At 50.7% G+C, this 13,656-nt stretch overlaps 1 protein-coding gene across 2 annotated transcripts; it reads right to left on the bottom strand.

Annotated features, from left to right (window-relative positions):
• Positions 1-878: 878 nt before the first annotated feature.
• CXCR3 (C-X-C motif chemokine receptor 3) lies at positions 879-3,681 on the bottom strand. Of its 2 annotated transcripts, none has more exons than XM_086390052.1 (2): positions 3,553-3,681; positions 879-2,368 (listed from the first exon to the last, which is right to left on the bottom strand). In XM_086390052.1, the coding sequence occupies exons 1-2, from the start codon at positions 3,562-3,564 to the stop codon at positions 1,280-1,282; spliced, it is 1,101 nt and encodes a 366-aa protein (XP_086246178.1). In that variant the 5' UTR covers positions 3,565-3,681; the 3' UTR covers positions 879-1,279. The 2 variants fall into 2 exon arrangements, with proteins under 2 accessions (XP_086246178.1, XP_086246177.1); XM_086390051.1 differs by lacking the exon at positions 3,553-3,681 and adding an exon at positions 3,180-3,312.
• Between the last annotated feature and the right edge of the window lie 9,975 nt (positions 3,682-13,656).

Raw genomic sequence — 13,656 nt, forward strand, 5'->3', positions numbered from 1 at the left:
ACCTGGGTCCCAAACTAACTTTCAGTCTTTTCAATCCTTTCTCTATCTGAACCCTTAATTCTAGCCAGTTTGGACCACTTACCATTCCTCCAATAAGCAGCACTGTTTTTAGCCTTCCCACCTTTGGTATACTACCCTCCCATCTGCCTGGAAATACCATCTTTCCTTCTCTTTGCCCTGGAAATACTACTTGCCCTTTAAGTTCTGCTCATTTCTCTGTCTCCAAGAAGTCTTCCCAAAGGGCTCCAGCTACAGTACTCTGAACATGTGCCACACATTAGCCTCGTGGCATAGACTGCTTGGTAGTCACCTACACATCTTCCTTGTCAGTCTAAGCTTCTGGAGTGTGGGGACTCTTACTTATGTCTGAAAGCCCCTTCCCCAAATTATGCTTGCTACTGCTCCTAAGTCGCTTCAGTCGTGTCCGACTGTGCGACCCCATAGACGGCAACCTGCCAGGCTCCCCCATCCCTGGGATTCTCCAGGCAAGAACACTGGAGTGGGTTGCCATTTCCTTCTCCAGTGCATGAAAGTGAAAAGTGAAAGTGAAGTCGCTCAGTCGTGTCCGACCCTCTGCGACCCCATGGACTGCAGCCTTCCAGGCTCCTCCGTCCACGGGATTTTCCAGGCAAGAGTACTGGAGTGGGGTGCCATTGCCTTCTCCAAAATTATGCCTAGATGGTGTCTAGCCAGCTGGTCAACTAACTGCTTACCCTGCACCCACTCACCCTGTGAGTGAGTGGTATACCCAGGAGGTCAGAGGAGGGGAGACAGGCAGCACTGGTTGGCACAAACCCAGGGCCAGACAAGGAGAAGCAGGAAGAGCATCCCCAGAGGTTGGGCAGGGCTGGCTGTAATGATGCACTAACACGGTGTGGTCCTGTTTAGCTTGTTTATTGAAAAGTTTGAAGCAGTCTTACATGTAAAAGTCAAAGTGAGCAAATACAGAAGTCTCAGAAACCACTGCCAGTCACTGCAGAGCGTTAGGCTGTTTGCCTCATGCTCCCTGCATATGGGGAAGGCTGAGGCCTAGTTGACAGAGTTGGGAGGGTGGTGGGGTTCTGTGCAGCCAAGGTAAGAAGGGCCTGAAGGCAGCCACCCCTCAAGCAGTGGGATGGGGCTGGGCAGCTAAGGAGCAGTGATGGCAGAACCCTCAGAGCCAGGAGGGCAGCTCCTTGGGAGACTAGGGCCACAGGGGACTCCCAGGAGTGTGTGTTGGGGAAGTGAGTGAGGGAACAGCCTGGAATGTGGCAGGTGGAGAGGGATCCCTATCCCAGCCTCACAGGCCTGAGTAGGAGGCCTCTGTGGTCTCAGACCAGGATGATTCCCGGCGGGAAGCTGACGGCTGCCGCTGGTGGCACCTCTGGTCAGGGCAGCCCAGACGCACGAGTAGCACCCACATCCGCTCTCGGAACTTGACACCCACAAAGGCATAGAGCAGTGGGTTGAGGCAGCAGTGCATGTAGCCCATGCCCGACGTGACCGACTTGGCTATGTCCACACTGCTTTCTCTGCCGCAGTTACGGGCTAAGGCCCCCAGGTCCATGAGGGTGTCCACCAGCACCACCAGGTGGTAGGGGGTCCAGCAGAGGGCAAAGGCCACCACCACCACCACCACCAGCCGCATGGCTCTGAGCCGCCGCTGGCCCCTGGAGACCAGCAGCACAGCCAGGATGCGGGCATAGCAATAGGCCATGACCAGCAGGGGCAGCAGGAAGCCTGCCACCAGCTGCAGGATGCGCAGAGCCGTGTGGCCCTCCTGTGGGAAGTTATACTGGCAGTGGGTGGCATTGAGGCGGTTGTCATGGTGGGAGGACAGGAAGATGAAGTCTGGGAGTGCAAAGAGCAGACAGAGCCCCCAGACTGCCACACAGGTGAGGGCCACGCGAGTCGGGGGGCCCCGGCGGTAGAGCTGGGTGGCGTGCACAATGCTCAGGTACCGATCGAAGCTGATACAGGCCAGCAGGAGGGCCCCTGCGTAGAAGTTGATGTTGAAGAGTGCACCCGCCACTTTGCAGAGGCCAGAGCCAAAGACCCACTGGATGGCTGCATCCACTGCCCAGAGAGGGAGTGTCAGCACCAGCAGTGCATCGGCCACAGCCAAGTGCAGCAGAAAGGTGTCGGTGCTGCTCAGGGCTGCCCTCTGGCTCAGCAGCACGACTGCCACGATGCCATTACCCAGAAGCCCCAGCACAAAGAGGAGGCTGTAGAGGACGGGCAGGAAGGTGCGGTCGAAGTTGAGGCTGAAGTCCTGTGGGCAGGGTGGGGAAGTACAGCAGAAGTAGGTCTCATTTTCTCCGTAGTCATAGGAAGAGTTTTCCAGGAGGTAGGCAAAATCGGAGGCTTGGAACTCTTGGCGTTCACTCATCTGTGGAGGGAGGGCATAGAGCGTGTGAAGGCCTTGGAAGTTACTCTTTTGAGTAGGAATTTGGGATGAACAGATACAGGCTACTGTATATAAAACATATATAACAAGGGCCTACCACAGCACAGGGAACTAAGTAGCTTGTAGCTTATCTATAATGGAAAAGAATCTGAAAAAGAATACATATTTATGTCTGCATAGCTGAATCACTTTGCTGTATACCTGAAACCTTGTAAATCAACTATACTTCACTTAAACAAGTCACTCCTTGAAGATTTAGTCTGAGGAACCTTTTGTAAAGCAGCTGGGCTTCAGGCTGCCACTGTCCTGCGTTTCCTTCCAAACCCGCCCCCCTGAGCTCCATCTGCCCGGCCTGGGTGCTGGGCTGATAACTTCCCTTCTCAAAGCCTGCTTCTCTCTCTCCCTTCTGGGTCATCCCATTGGCACGGGATTGTGAACCAGAGGGAGAGCTTCCCTTCTGTCCCGAGCCCTCCCTGCCCCTTCTCTCCTCACCCTTTCTTTATGGCTTATGGTCCTCAGTTCCTGGCCACGCCTAGTTCCACCACCTTCCTCCCCAGGCACCTCCCCACAGTCCCCTCTCCCAGTCACTGGCCCTCCTGTTCCCTCCTCAGCCCTTGCCTGGGGACCCCAACTTCCTGTCCCCCATGGGGCCCCTCTACAAATCACTGCTGCCCCCCAACACAAGTTTCTGCCCCTGTCTTTCCCCTCCCCTACACTGAGGCTTGCCACCCACCAAGTTGGGTGGCCCCCCCACCAAGCTCCAGTAGAAATATTTCTTCTTCCCTTCTCCCACCTCCCCGCAAACCATCCCAGAGCTGTGGGTCTCCCAGGTGCCAATTCAGTCCAGCACGGAAGATCTAAGTTCCAAGTCAGAGCTGAAGGGAGCCTTGGGGGCCGTGAGGGGTGAGCCTCAACCTCATGCATTTTGCAGATGAGGCACCAAAGCCAGAAAGGGGAGGGACTTGCCTGTGGTCATTCGCAAGTCAGTGGCCAAGGTGGTTTCCGAATACCCCGTCCTGTGCTGCTTCTATACAGTCCCTGCATTCTGTACCTGTTCACCCAACCCTCTGGTGGCCCTGACTTCTGGGCCAGTCCTGACGGTCCCCTCATGTCCTAGACTCTCCACTCATAGCTATGGTCTGGCCTGGTTGGGCAGCGGCACTTACCTCAGGGACCATAGCTGGGCTGGTACGCTGGCTGCTGGGCCGCGTGCTGCCTGCCCCTCTGCTTTGGTGCTTGTGGTCGGGAACCTGCACTATACAGAGGAAGTGAGGGTTTCACGCGGTTCTCAGCAGCAGCCTCTTCCATGGGGTTATCTACACCAGACCTCCTTAGACCTAAGGCCATGGGGTCCCTACTCCACCACGCCCCTGGCCCAAGGTAGCCGCGCTGGGAGTTGGCCACAAGCCTGGGACCAGAAAGGCTGGGGCAGCGGGGCATGGGCAGGTGCTTTGAGGAGAGAGATCTGAGGGAGAAGCAGGTAGCTGACAGGGGCAGGGCAGCCCTGCTGCCAGGGGTAAGATCCGCTGCTCATCAGTCCTGGGCTGGAGTTCATCTCACATGACTGTAGACCGGCTTGCTAAATGTATTAACTGTATAAAGGAGCTTAACCTTCTTAAAAACTGAAGATATTTGAGAGCAGTCCAACACACAAATTCTAGTCCTTCGCCATTGCCCCTCCCCGCTAATCAACAGGAGCAAGGAACGGGAACTGCTAGTAATGAACTGGCTGTGTGCTGGGTGTTGCTTCAGGCACTTTCTCTGACACTGCCTCATTTCAGCCACACAAACCCCTTGCATAGGCAGTATCCCCATGGCTAACCCAGAAAGGGGAGAGGCCTTTGTCAGACACAGCAAGTAAGGTTAGGTGCTAGGATTGAACTCACAGTTGTCAGACTCTCCTTTTACTCTGCCTTTACTCTGCCTCACACTGCCTTCAGCTGTTTTTTGATGGATAAACAGTGACGTATTCATGCAGGTAAAAACAAATGAACTAAAAGCTAGATATTTTAACATGGAGGCATCTAGAAAAGCCAATGACCAACAGTGGAAGAAGCAAGTGATAGAATTCTGTGTATCGTTTGATACCACTTATGTAAATTTGAAAAACCACACGCACAAAACAATACCATCTTGTTTTGGATACAGCTGTTTGTTTTAGAAGGTTAAAGTAGGGAATGAACACACCACAAATCCATGAGAGCAGTTGCTTCTAGGGGAGGAGAAGGGTTGGGGAAGAGTACATGGGGATCTCTTTTTTTAAGGAAAAGCTGTAAAAGCATTTGTGGAGCAAACAAGTCTCTTGATAGCTGCGCACTGCAAAAGTTCCGCCCCCACCTAGCCTGGTGCCCCCTCTGCCCTCTTCTCCCCTCCCTGCTCTCATTAACAGAGGGGAAAGGTGGCCCTTTGCCTCACCAAGCAGTTTCCCTTTCTCCTCGTAGACGAAAAGCAGAGAGAGAGAGGGAGAAGAGAGAGATTGAGACAGAGACCACGGCTTTGGGGTCCAGTTTTCAGTCAGAATGTGTCACCTGAGCCTCCAGGCTCAGGCCTGGAATTCAGCTCAAACTTTCTGACAAAACGCACACTTGGGAGGCAGCAAGGCCCTTCCCCACCTCCCGTGGTCAGAAGATGTGACTATTCTCTCTCTAAGCAGCTTGTCACTTGCAGGATCCAGGCCAGAGGGAACTAAAGGCTTGGAGGAGGTCAGGAGCAACACAAGTAGGGGAGCATGGGAGGATTCCAGAAGCCTGGCAGTTAGGAAAGACAGGACTTGGCAGGTGATGGCCTGCGGGTGGGGCGGGGGAGCTGGGACCATGGTTTGCAGTGCCATCCCATGAAGAGTTTCCATTCCCTGGGCTTCCACACATGATGGAAAGGAGGAAAACAAGGAGCTCTATCTGTTCAACTGAAAGGGAGTTCTTGTATTCTGCATTCATACCCTTCGCCTGCTTTTTGGTATTAGAAAGATCTTTTCTTTATGAATTGATGGTGACAATAGTTAACGGTTTTGGAAATATCTTGTGTTGGGAGAAGTTGACAACCTGATGTGGGTCTTCCAGGCACATGTTGGAGCGTACAGGCCCATGTGACATTTCAAAGTCTCTGAATCTCTGGCCTCCTTCCTGTGTCCTAGTCTCCTCATTTGCCACATGGGGACCACTATCCCCACCTTCATGGGTTGCTGGAAAGGAAAAACAAGAGAAGTTCAGATAAGACCATTGGAAAGGGGCAGAGAGCTTTCTTTTCTGAGTTGGGCTATATCCTGAGAGGCTAGCCTGGGCTATGGGGCAGGCTGTTCCCGCTGCTCCCTGTGTGGCCAAGATGCAGTATGTGTGTGTGGGCTCATTTGCTCAGTCGTGTCCGACTTTTTTGTGACCACGGACTGCAGCCCACCAGGCTCCTCTGTCCATGGAAATCTATAGGCAAGAATACTGGACTGGGTAGCCATTCCCTTCCCCAGGGGATCTTCACAACCCAGGGATTGAACCTGCTTCTCCTGCGTTGGCAGGTGGATTCTTTACCACTACCACCACCTGAGAAGCCTGTGATGAGGTGGGAAGAATGGAAAAAATGCTGAATTTGTTTGGCTCCAGCTCTGACTCAGCCTTGCTCAAGGTGTGTGACCTTGGACCAATGACATAACAGTTTTGAGCTGGTCTCGGCAGGGTTGTTACAAGATGATCTGAGATGACCAAGGCTGTGAGGCCCCTGCACAGGGTCAGCCATTAATAGAAGCAGAGCTGAGAATGTTGAGTGTGAGGGATACTGGCCACAAACCCAGAGGTACTGGGAGCCCTTTCACATCAGGGACATGGTGGAGGATGGATCCTTCTGAAAGGCTGCCCCTCGCCTTAGCTGGGAGGGTTTGACTAGTCCTGCTCTAATCCTCTGGCTATGCCAATATGTCAGCTTAGGAGAATCATTTTATCTCTCTACCTTGGTTCCCTCATTTGGAAAGTAGGGATTAAAAATAGTAAACATGTGTCAGGGCTGTTCTGTGAACTGTAAACAATACATGTGGCACAGAGTAAAGTACCCAGTGAGCAGCAGTTTCCTCCCCTTCTAGTAACTTTCCAGATCAGCCCCTCCCAAGGCTGCAGAAGGTCAGGTCTACAGTGGGCTGCTGCTCTCTCTCACAGCTCACCTGCCTGAGAAATTGCCTGGGTCATTGTGCCAAGCCAAGTTCTCACCTGGCCCTCGAATTTGGCCCCTTGTGTCCCAAGAAGCCCCCAGACCAGGTCCCAAGCAGACCGAGTCCTGGGGAAGACCCAGCTAGCCAGGGGCCTGCACCCTGAGTTCTGGTGGCTATGCCCTTCTGCTTCTGGCCTTCTGAGCCGCCAGGGGGGAAGCTTTAGAAGGAAGTTAGTCAGAGTGAAGCTGCTCCGGGCCCCACCTGTGGTCAAGGTGTGAAATGTGCACCTGTCTCTTCTCTGCCACCCCTCCCCCTGTTTTTTTTTTCTCTCTTTCACACCTCTGGGCTGTGGTTTGGGGAGCTGGGAGGCTCAAAGATCTGAGCTCTGGGCCTGGTCCCTCACAGGAAGGAGGGCCTCCACAGCTGTCTGTCAGGCCAGCCAGGGAAAGGGGCCACTTCCTCCTCCTCCCCCCTCAGTGTCTGCTGTTTCACAGCCTCTCTCGCAGCTTCTCCAAGTACCGCTGGAAGCCCTGCTCCCAAAGTCCTTTGGCTGCCTGTCCCCAGCCCTCAGGGGAGCAGGCTCAGTGAGGCCCAAGCTTTCCGTGGGGTTCAGGCAGTGGGCTAGGCTGGGGCAGAGCCTTTCTTACACGGAATGAAGAAGAATGCTAATCCCAGGAAGGAGTATAGGAGGCCCAGGCAGTGCTGGGACTCTGCTTCCTTCTGCCGGCTCTGGATTTCAGAGAAGGAGAGCTTAAGTCACACGGAGGCCCAGGGATTGGGAACCACCCCTCCTTTGCCCTTTTCCCTGTAGCTCTGAGCCTGATGGAGGCAAGTCCTTCCTAAGGGCTGGGGCCGTGGGCTGGAGCCTCAGCAGTCCAGGCCCATGAGACTAAGCCCCCAAGCTATAGGAAGGAGGATGTTGCTGCCATTTGTCAGGTGGCAAAGGGAGACAAGGCATGTCAGGCCATGGGAACAGGAGATGCCAAGGCCAGGAAGTGAGGAAGAGCTTGTCAGCCCAGGGGCAGGCAGTCTGGTTGGGAAAGAAGGTATGTGTGAGAGTAGGGTGAGGGCTGGAGAATAGTTCAGGACCCAAGCTATGGGAACAAGCACAATGACCTTCCTGTTATCCTGTCCACATACCAGCAGTGCCTGGGAACTGATAAATACAAGTTATCTTCTACTTGGCAAGCTCTTGGCTTTGTAATACATGATCTCCTTTAAATCTTTCAGCCTCCTGGGGAGGCAGAGCTTGCTGTACTCATTTTGTAGAATGAAGTGAAGGTTCAGAAAGATGAAGCAACCTGTCCCAAGCTAGTCAGCTAGAAGGGTTTGTCACAACATTCCTATCCAGGCTACTTTCTAATGTGCTCTCCCAATACTCACAATCATGCCCAAGGATTGGATCTTTCAGGAGCCACACCTTATTCACCACGCAGCTTCACCCAGGCATCTTGTGTAAGGGCAGGTGTTCACCTGTCGGGGCTCATGCCCTAGAGGGAGCTTTGGCGGACCTCACCAAATCTCCATTCTTCTTCCCTGCTTCTCCTCATTTACTAGGGAGAGGAAATGCCAGTCTCCAGGATGAGGAGCCCAGAGGACCAAGCAAAAATCTGCCAAGTGCCAGACCCCTTTTGTGATACCTGAAGGAGGATCTCTGGTACTTCTGGAAGTCTCCATTCCGCTGCAGGTTCCTGAAGACCCGACTTGGAGAATTCCCCACATCTGCAGTCAATGTGCATCTGTTCCCATCCCGCCTTGTTCTTGGGATGCCAGCTCTGTTCTGGGGCCTGTCCAGACTCTCCAGAGGTGCAAGTAGCAACATTGGGAACACACAAAATTTCTATCATGGAAGGCTGACTTTGATGAATTCTTTTTTTAAATCTAAGTATTAGTTGATTTATAATGTTGTGTTAGTTTCTGGTGCACAGCAAAGTCATCCAGATATATATGAATGCATGCATGCTGAATCACTTCAGTCACGTCCAACTCTTTGCAGTGCTATGAACCATAGCTCACCAGGCTCCTCTGTCCATGGGATTCTCCAGGCAAGAATACTGGCGTGGGTTGCCATGCCCTCCAGAATATACATATATTCTTTTTAAAATATTCTTTTCCATTATAGTTTATTACAAGATATTGAATATAGTTCTCTATGCCATACCAATAGGACCTTGTTGTTTATCTATTTTATCTATAGTAGTTTGTATTTGCTAATCCCAAATTCCTAAATTGATGCCTCCTCCACCCCATTTCCCCTTTGGTAACCTAAGTTTGCTTCTGTGTCTGTGAGTCTGTTTCATAAAAAGTTCATCATATTTTAGATTCCACATATAAGTGATATCAAATGGTATTTGTCTTTGTCTGACTTACTTCACTTAGTATGATAATCTCTAGGTTCATCCATGTTGCTGCCAATGGCATTATTTCATTCATTTTTATGGCTGAGTAACGGAGCCTGGTGGGCTTCCGTCTATGGCGTCACACAGAGTCAGTCATGACTGAAGCGACTTAGCAGCAGCAGCAGCAGCAACATTCCATTGTATACATACACCTCACCTTTATCCATTCATCTGCTGATGGACATTTAGGTTGCTTCCATGTCTTGACAATTGGAAACAGTGCTGCTGTGAACATTGGAGTGCATCTAACCTTGATGGATTCTTGAGTCCCCATCACTCCCACAGTGAGCAGGTAGAGGCTATTCTCCTGCGCTGCTTGGCTGTGCCACCCCATGGAACAAAGTCACTGGCAGGCCCAACGTTTGCTTCTTAAACTTCCTTGGGTCACCCAATGGAGTGAGATCAAATGGGATAATAAGACAAGCTGACATCTACTGATTACTTAGTTATGCACCAGGTGCTATTCTGAGAGCTTTATTGGGATGAGCTCATTTAATATAACTGTGTAGTAACTATGACATTACTACTATTATCATCCCCGTTTTACAGACAGCAGAAACACAGTTTAAGCAACATGCTCAAAGCCACATAGCCAGCAAGCAGCAAAGAACTCCTGCTCTCACCCATTACACTATCATGCCTTTTAAGGTGAGAGGGACTGGGATGGAGAGTGATGTTCAAAGAGGACAACTTTGGCCTTCTTTGTAACATTTTATAAGGAGATCAGATTCACTATTAGCTGCGTGATTAAAAAAAGAAATCCAAAAGGAAAATAAAATTAAGCTAAAAACCTGGGACAATTGGTGAAATTTGAACATGTTCTGGAGATAAGATAAAAACCTTATACCCATGCCATTTTGCAAAGTTTGATAATGCAAATGAATATCTTTGTATAAATTATGACTGAGGAATTTAGGGGCAAAAGGCTATCACATCTGCAACTTTCTTTCATATAACTTGGAAAACAGATATGCAGAGTGAGAGAAAATGCACAAAGTATAAAGGCACTGGGTCAGCGTGCTAATAATTGGTGATACTGGGAAAGGGTATAAAGGAGGTCTTTGTACTATTCTTGAAACTTTTCTGTACATTTGAAACTATATCAAAATAAAAGTTGCTGAAAGGATCTCTGTCATGCAGGATGGGTTTGGTATCAGATGCTATTCCTAGGATAAGTTTAGAGGCCTTGTGAGAAGAAGGTGGGTCTGAAGTGGCCTGGGAGCAAATACTCACTGGCTGGGTCCTTTGGCCTCATCCCTGGGAACTCCCTTCTGTGGCTCAGTCCCCTTCCCTCCTCTCCTCCAGCCTCCATTTGCTTCTGGCTTCTCCCTTCCCCTTTCCCACCATCTGGCTGCCTCCAACCTCTCGGCCTGGAGGTCCAAATTTCCCCACTGCCTTCTGAGCAGTGGCACTGGCTCTCGGGTGGAGGGCACTGGCAGCCCATGTACTCCTCCAAGCCCTTCACGATCTCTCAGAGAATATAGCCTGTGCCTGAGGCTGTCAGGGTGACCCCACTCTTGGCTCAGGCTGGTTGAAGAGAAGGGACTGGGGCTTGGGTCCTTCAGAGGGTGTCACCAGCTGAGAGCCTGGAGTTCTTGTTCCCGAAAGAAGTGGTCCTGCCATGTTGGGTGAGGACCCTGCCTGGGAGGCTGCTCTCCCTGAGGAGCCAGTGGTCTGGGCGGGGTGTTTGGCTGCTATTGGGCTCGCACGAAGAGGAAAAGGCACACCCCGGAAACTGTGGTGCCTGCCACTAAGGAACTCCACTGAGCAGGAGCTGCTGAATGGTAGCATCTCTCCCTGGGTCCTTGTCTTGAAGGGAACCCAGTTGTGTATTAAGTTGGCCTCCCAGGAAAGCCCCTTGCTGATGGGCCTGACTCTGGTCTGAACTCTACCTGCCTGGACTCTGGTCTTCTAGAAAATTCCTCAGCTAGCCAAACTAATTTCCAAAAATCCCATGTGATGGTGGCCTGGGGGACTTTTTGTCCACATGTCCCGAGAAGGCTGCCACATGTTCTGGCCTTGCCGCTCATTTGTGTTGGTCCCATATTTCTCCAACTAGGGAGCTTCGCAGGTGGTGCTAGTGATAAGCCAATGCAGAATATGTAAGAGACATGGGTTTGATTCCTGGGTCAGGAAGATTCCCCTGGAGGAGTGCATGGCAACCGACTCCAGTATTCTTGCCTGGGAAATCCCATGGATAGAGGAGCCTGGTGGGCTACTGTCCATGGGGTTGAAAAGAGTCAGACATGACTGAACGACTTAGCATGCGTGCAGGCGCTAAGTCATCTGCACAGGTACAGGCATTCGGGTTCATCTGGCCAGAAATGAACCGGCTCTGTGCCACGCAGTGTGGCAGAGCAGGTGAGCAGATGGACTCTGGAGCAGCCTGCTGTCCAGGCTGTCTGGACTGGATTCCTGGCTCTGCTGTTTGCTAGCTGTGTGACCTTGCACTGGTTACTTCACTTCTCTGTGCTTTGGTTTCCCTCTGTGGATGAACAGAGTTAGTATGCTGCATATGTCAAGGTGCTCCAGTCAAGGCCTGCTGCACGGTCAGTGCTACCCTCCTCACTATGGCTGCTGAGGTCCTCCCAGGACTCGGTACACCCTGGGGGCAGCTTCATTTAAAAAAAATTTGTATTTATTTAGCTTTTTTGTTGATGTATAGTTGTTTTACATTGTGTTAGTTTCTAGTGTACAGCAATAGTTAGACATATATATCCTTTTTCTTAATCTTTCCCATTATGGTTTATTGCAAGATATTGAATATAGTTCCCTGTGTTATACAGTGGAACCTTGTTTATCTATTTTAAAAATAGAGTTTGTATCTGCTAATACCAAACTCCCTCCCTCCTCATTTCCCACTTTGGTAATGGTAAGTTTGTTTTTTATGTCCGGGGGCAGCTTCATTTGCATTGAGGTACTGCACACCCCAAACTGGAAAGCCTAAGCCTTGGTCCTGAGTTGCTGAATTGGTCAGAGCACTGACGTCTTTGTTTGTGGGCCCAAATGACAGTTTGATCCCAGTGCCCAGGTCTTCTGGTGATGGGCTGAGTTTCCTTCTAGATGCAGAGGGGACTAGGTGTAGAAGGTGAGCCTTGCTCTGGACTAGGGACTTAAAAGGAGCTTGAGGAGACACCAAATTGAAAACATGCTTTCCCTTGCAATACCCCCAAGTTCCTCACACAGAATACCATGTTAATTGCCGACTCGGCCAAAATGTCTGTTGATGAGGGGACAGACAACAACAATAATACTAATCAGTAATGCTTATATAGCACTTACCATGCCATTTGAAGCACCTTTACACATACATATCCTAACAACTCTTTGAGAGATTCTATTTTTATTCCTATTTTAAAGGTGAGAGAACAGACTCAAATAGGTGAAGTAACTCATATGAGGTGAAACAGCTGGTCAGTGACAGAGCCAGGCTTTCAAACCCAGAAGTCTGGCTTCAAAATCCACATTCTTAACAACCCTGCTCTACTGTCTTGAGTTTGAAAAGGCTATTACGTGATTTTAAGAGAAGCAGAGGCTCCTGAAGCTGAGCTGCAGCTGGGCCCAGGATGAATGTGCAGCTCAATACGCAAATCCTAAACCTCAACCAAGGTTCCAGAGTGGCGAGGCCAGTGCGGGGGCTGCTGCAGAAACGAAGGCAGGGCCACTCCTGTGACAACAGAGGCTCCTCAGGCGTATTTCACAGCCAGTGCCAGAAGGGCCGTGAAGGACAGGAGTCTGGAACTGCGAGGTGGTTACCATGGAAACCCACAGTGTGCTAAAGCTCCAAGCTCAGATGAGCCTGTCTGGGTCTTAAAAAAAAAACAAAAAAAAAACAATTGATATATTTGTTTAAATTCTAGACTTTTTTTAAGAGAAGGGCTTAGAACAAACCCTCTGTGAAATTCAGATGAATTTTTAGCATATTTGCTAGTGACTGCAGTCTTTCACATAAATACCCAGAGGATTTATAAACTACTATAGTGGCTCAGCTGGTAAAGAACCTGCCTACCAATGCAGAAGACACAAGAGATGCACGTTCAATCCCTGGGTCCAGAAGGTCCTCTGGAGGAGGAAATGGCAACCCACTCTGGTAGTCCTGCCTGGCCAATCCCATGGACAGAGGAGCCTGGTGGGTTAGAGTCCATAGGGTCGCAAAGAGTCAGACACGGCTGAGCATACATGCACGTGCACAGTGGTGTATCGTGTAGCTAGAGAAGTGCTTGCATGTGAAGAGGCGTAGGATAAGATGGTTGAGGAGAATGGGTGTGAGGAGACAGTTTGGGGCAGGTAGGTGTAAGGAGACAAGTTAAAGGGAGGGATAGTGTTTGTTCACTTTCATGCATTGGGGAAAGAAAAGGCAACCCACTCCAGTGTTCTTGCCTGGAGAATCCTAGGGACAGGGGAGCCTGGTGGGCTGCCGTCTATGGGGTCACACAGAATCAGACATGACTGAAGTGGCTTAGCAGTAGCAGTAGCAGTGTTCGCTGAAGTGTGAGTAGCAGGGGTGGCAGGGAGGGGAGAAAGAAGGTGATTTACAGCTGGAATCCACAGCACTGATTGGCCACCGCTAGCCCAGTCTGCCTCTCCTGGATTTCCATTCATCTTTGCTGTGAGGACGGCATCCACTGTGGCTCCTGAGCTGGTCCCCTACCCTCATGTCAGGTCTGGGAAGTTTGGCATGAAAAGGGTCTGTTTAGCTTCTTTGAACTCCAAATTAGTGACAAGGAAACTTCACTTTC

The sequence above is a fragment of the Bos grunniens genome, chromosome X (assembly GCF_055505025.1).
Source record: "Bos grunniens cultivar Pamir isolate PY7600 chromosome X, Bosgru_T2T1.0, whole genome shotgun sequence".
NCBI lineage: Eukaryota > Metazoa > Chordata > Mammalia > Artiodactyla > Bovidae > Bos > Bos grunniens.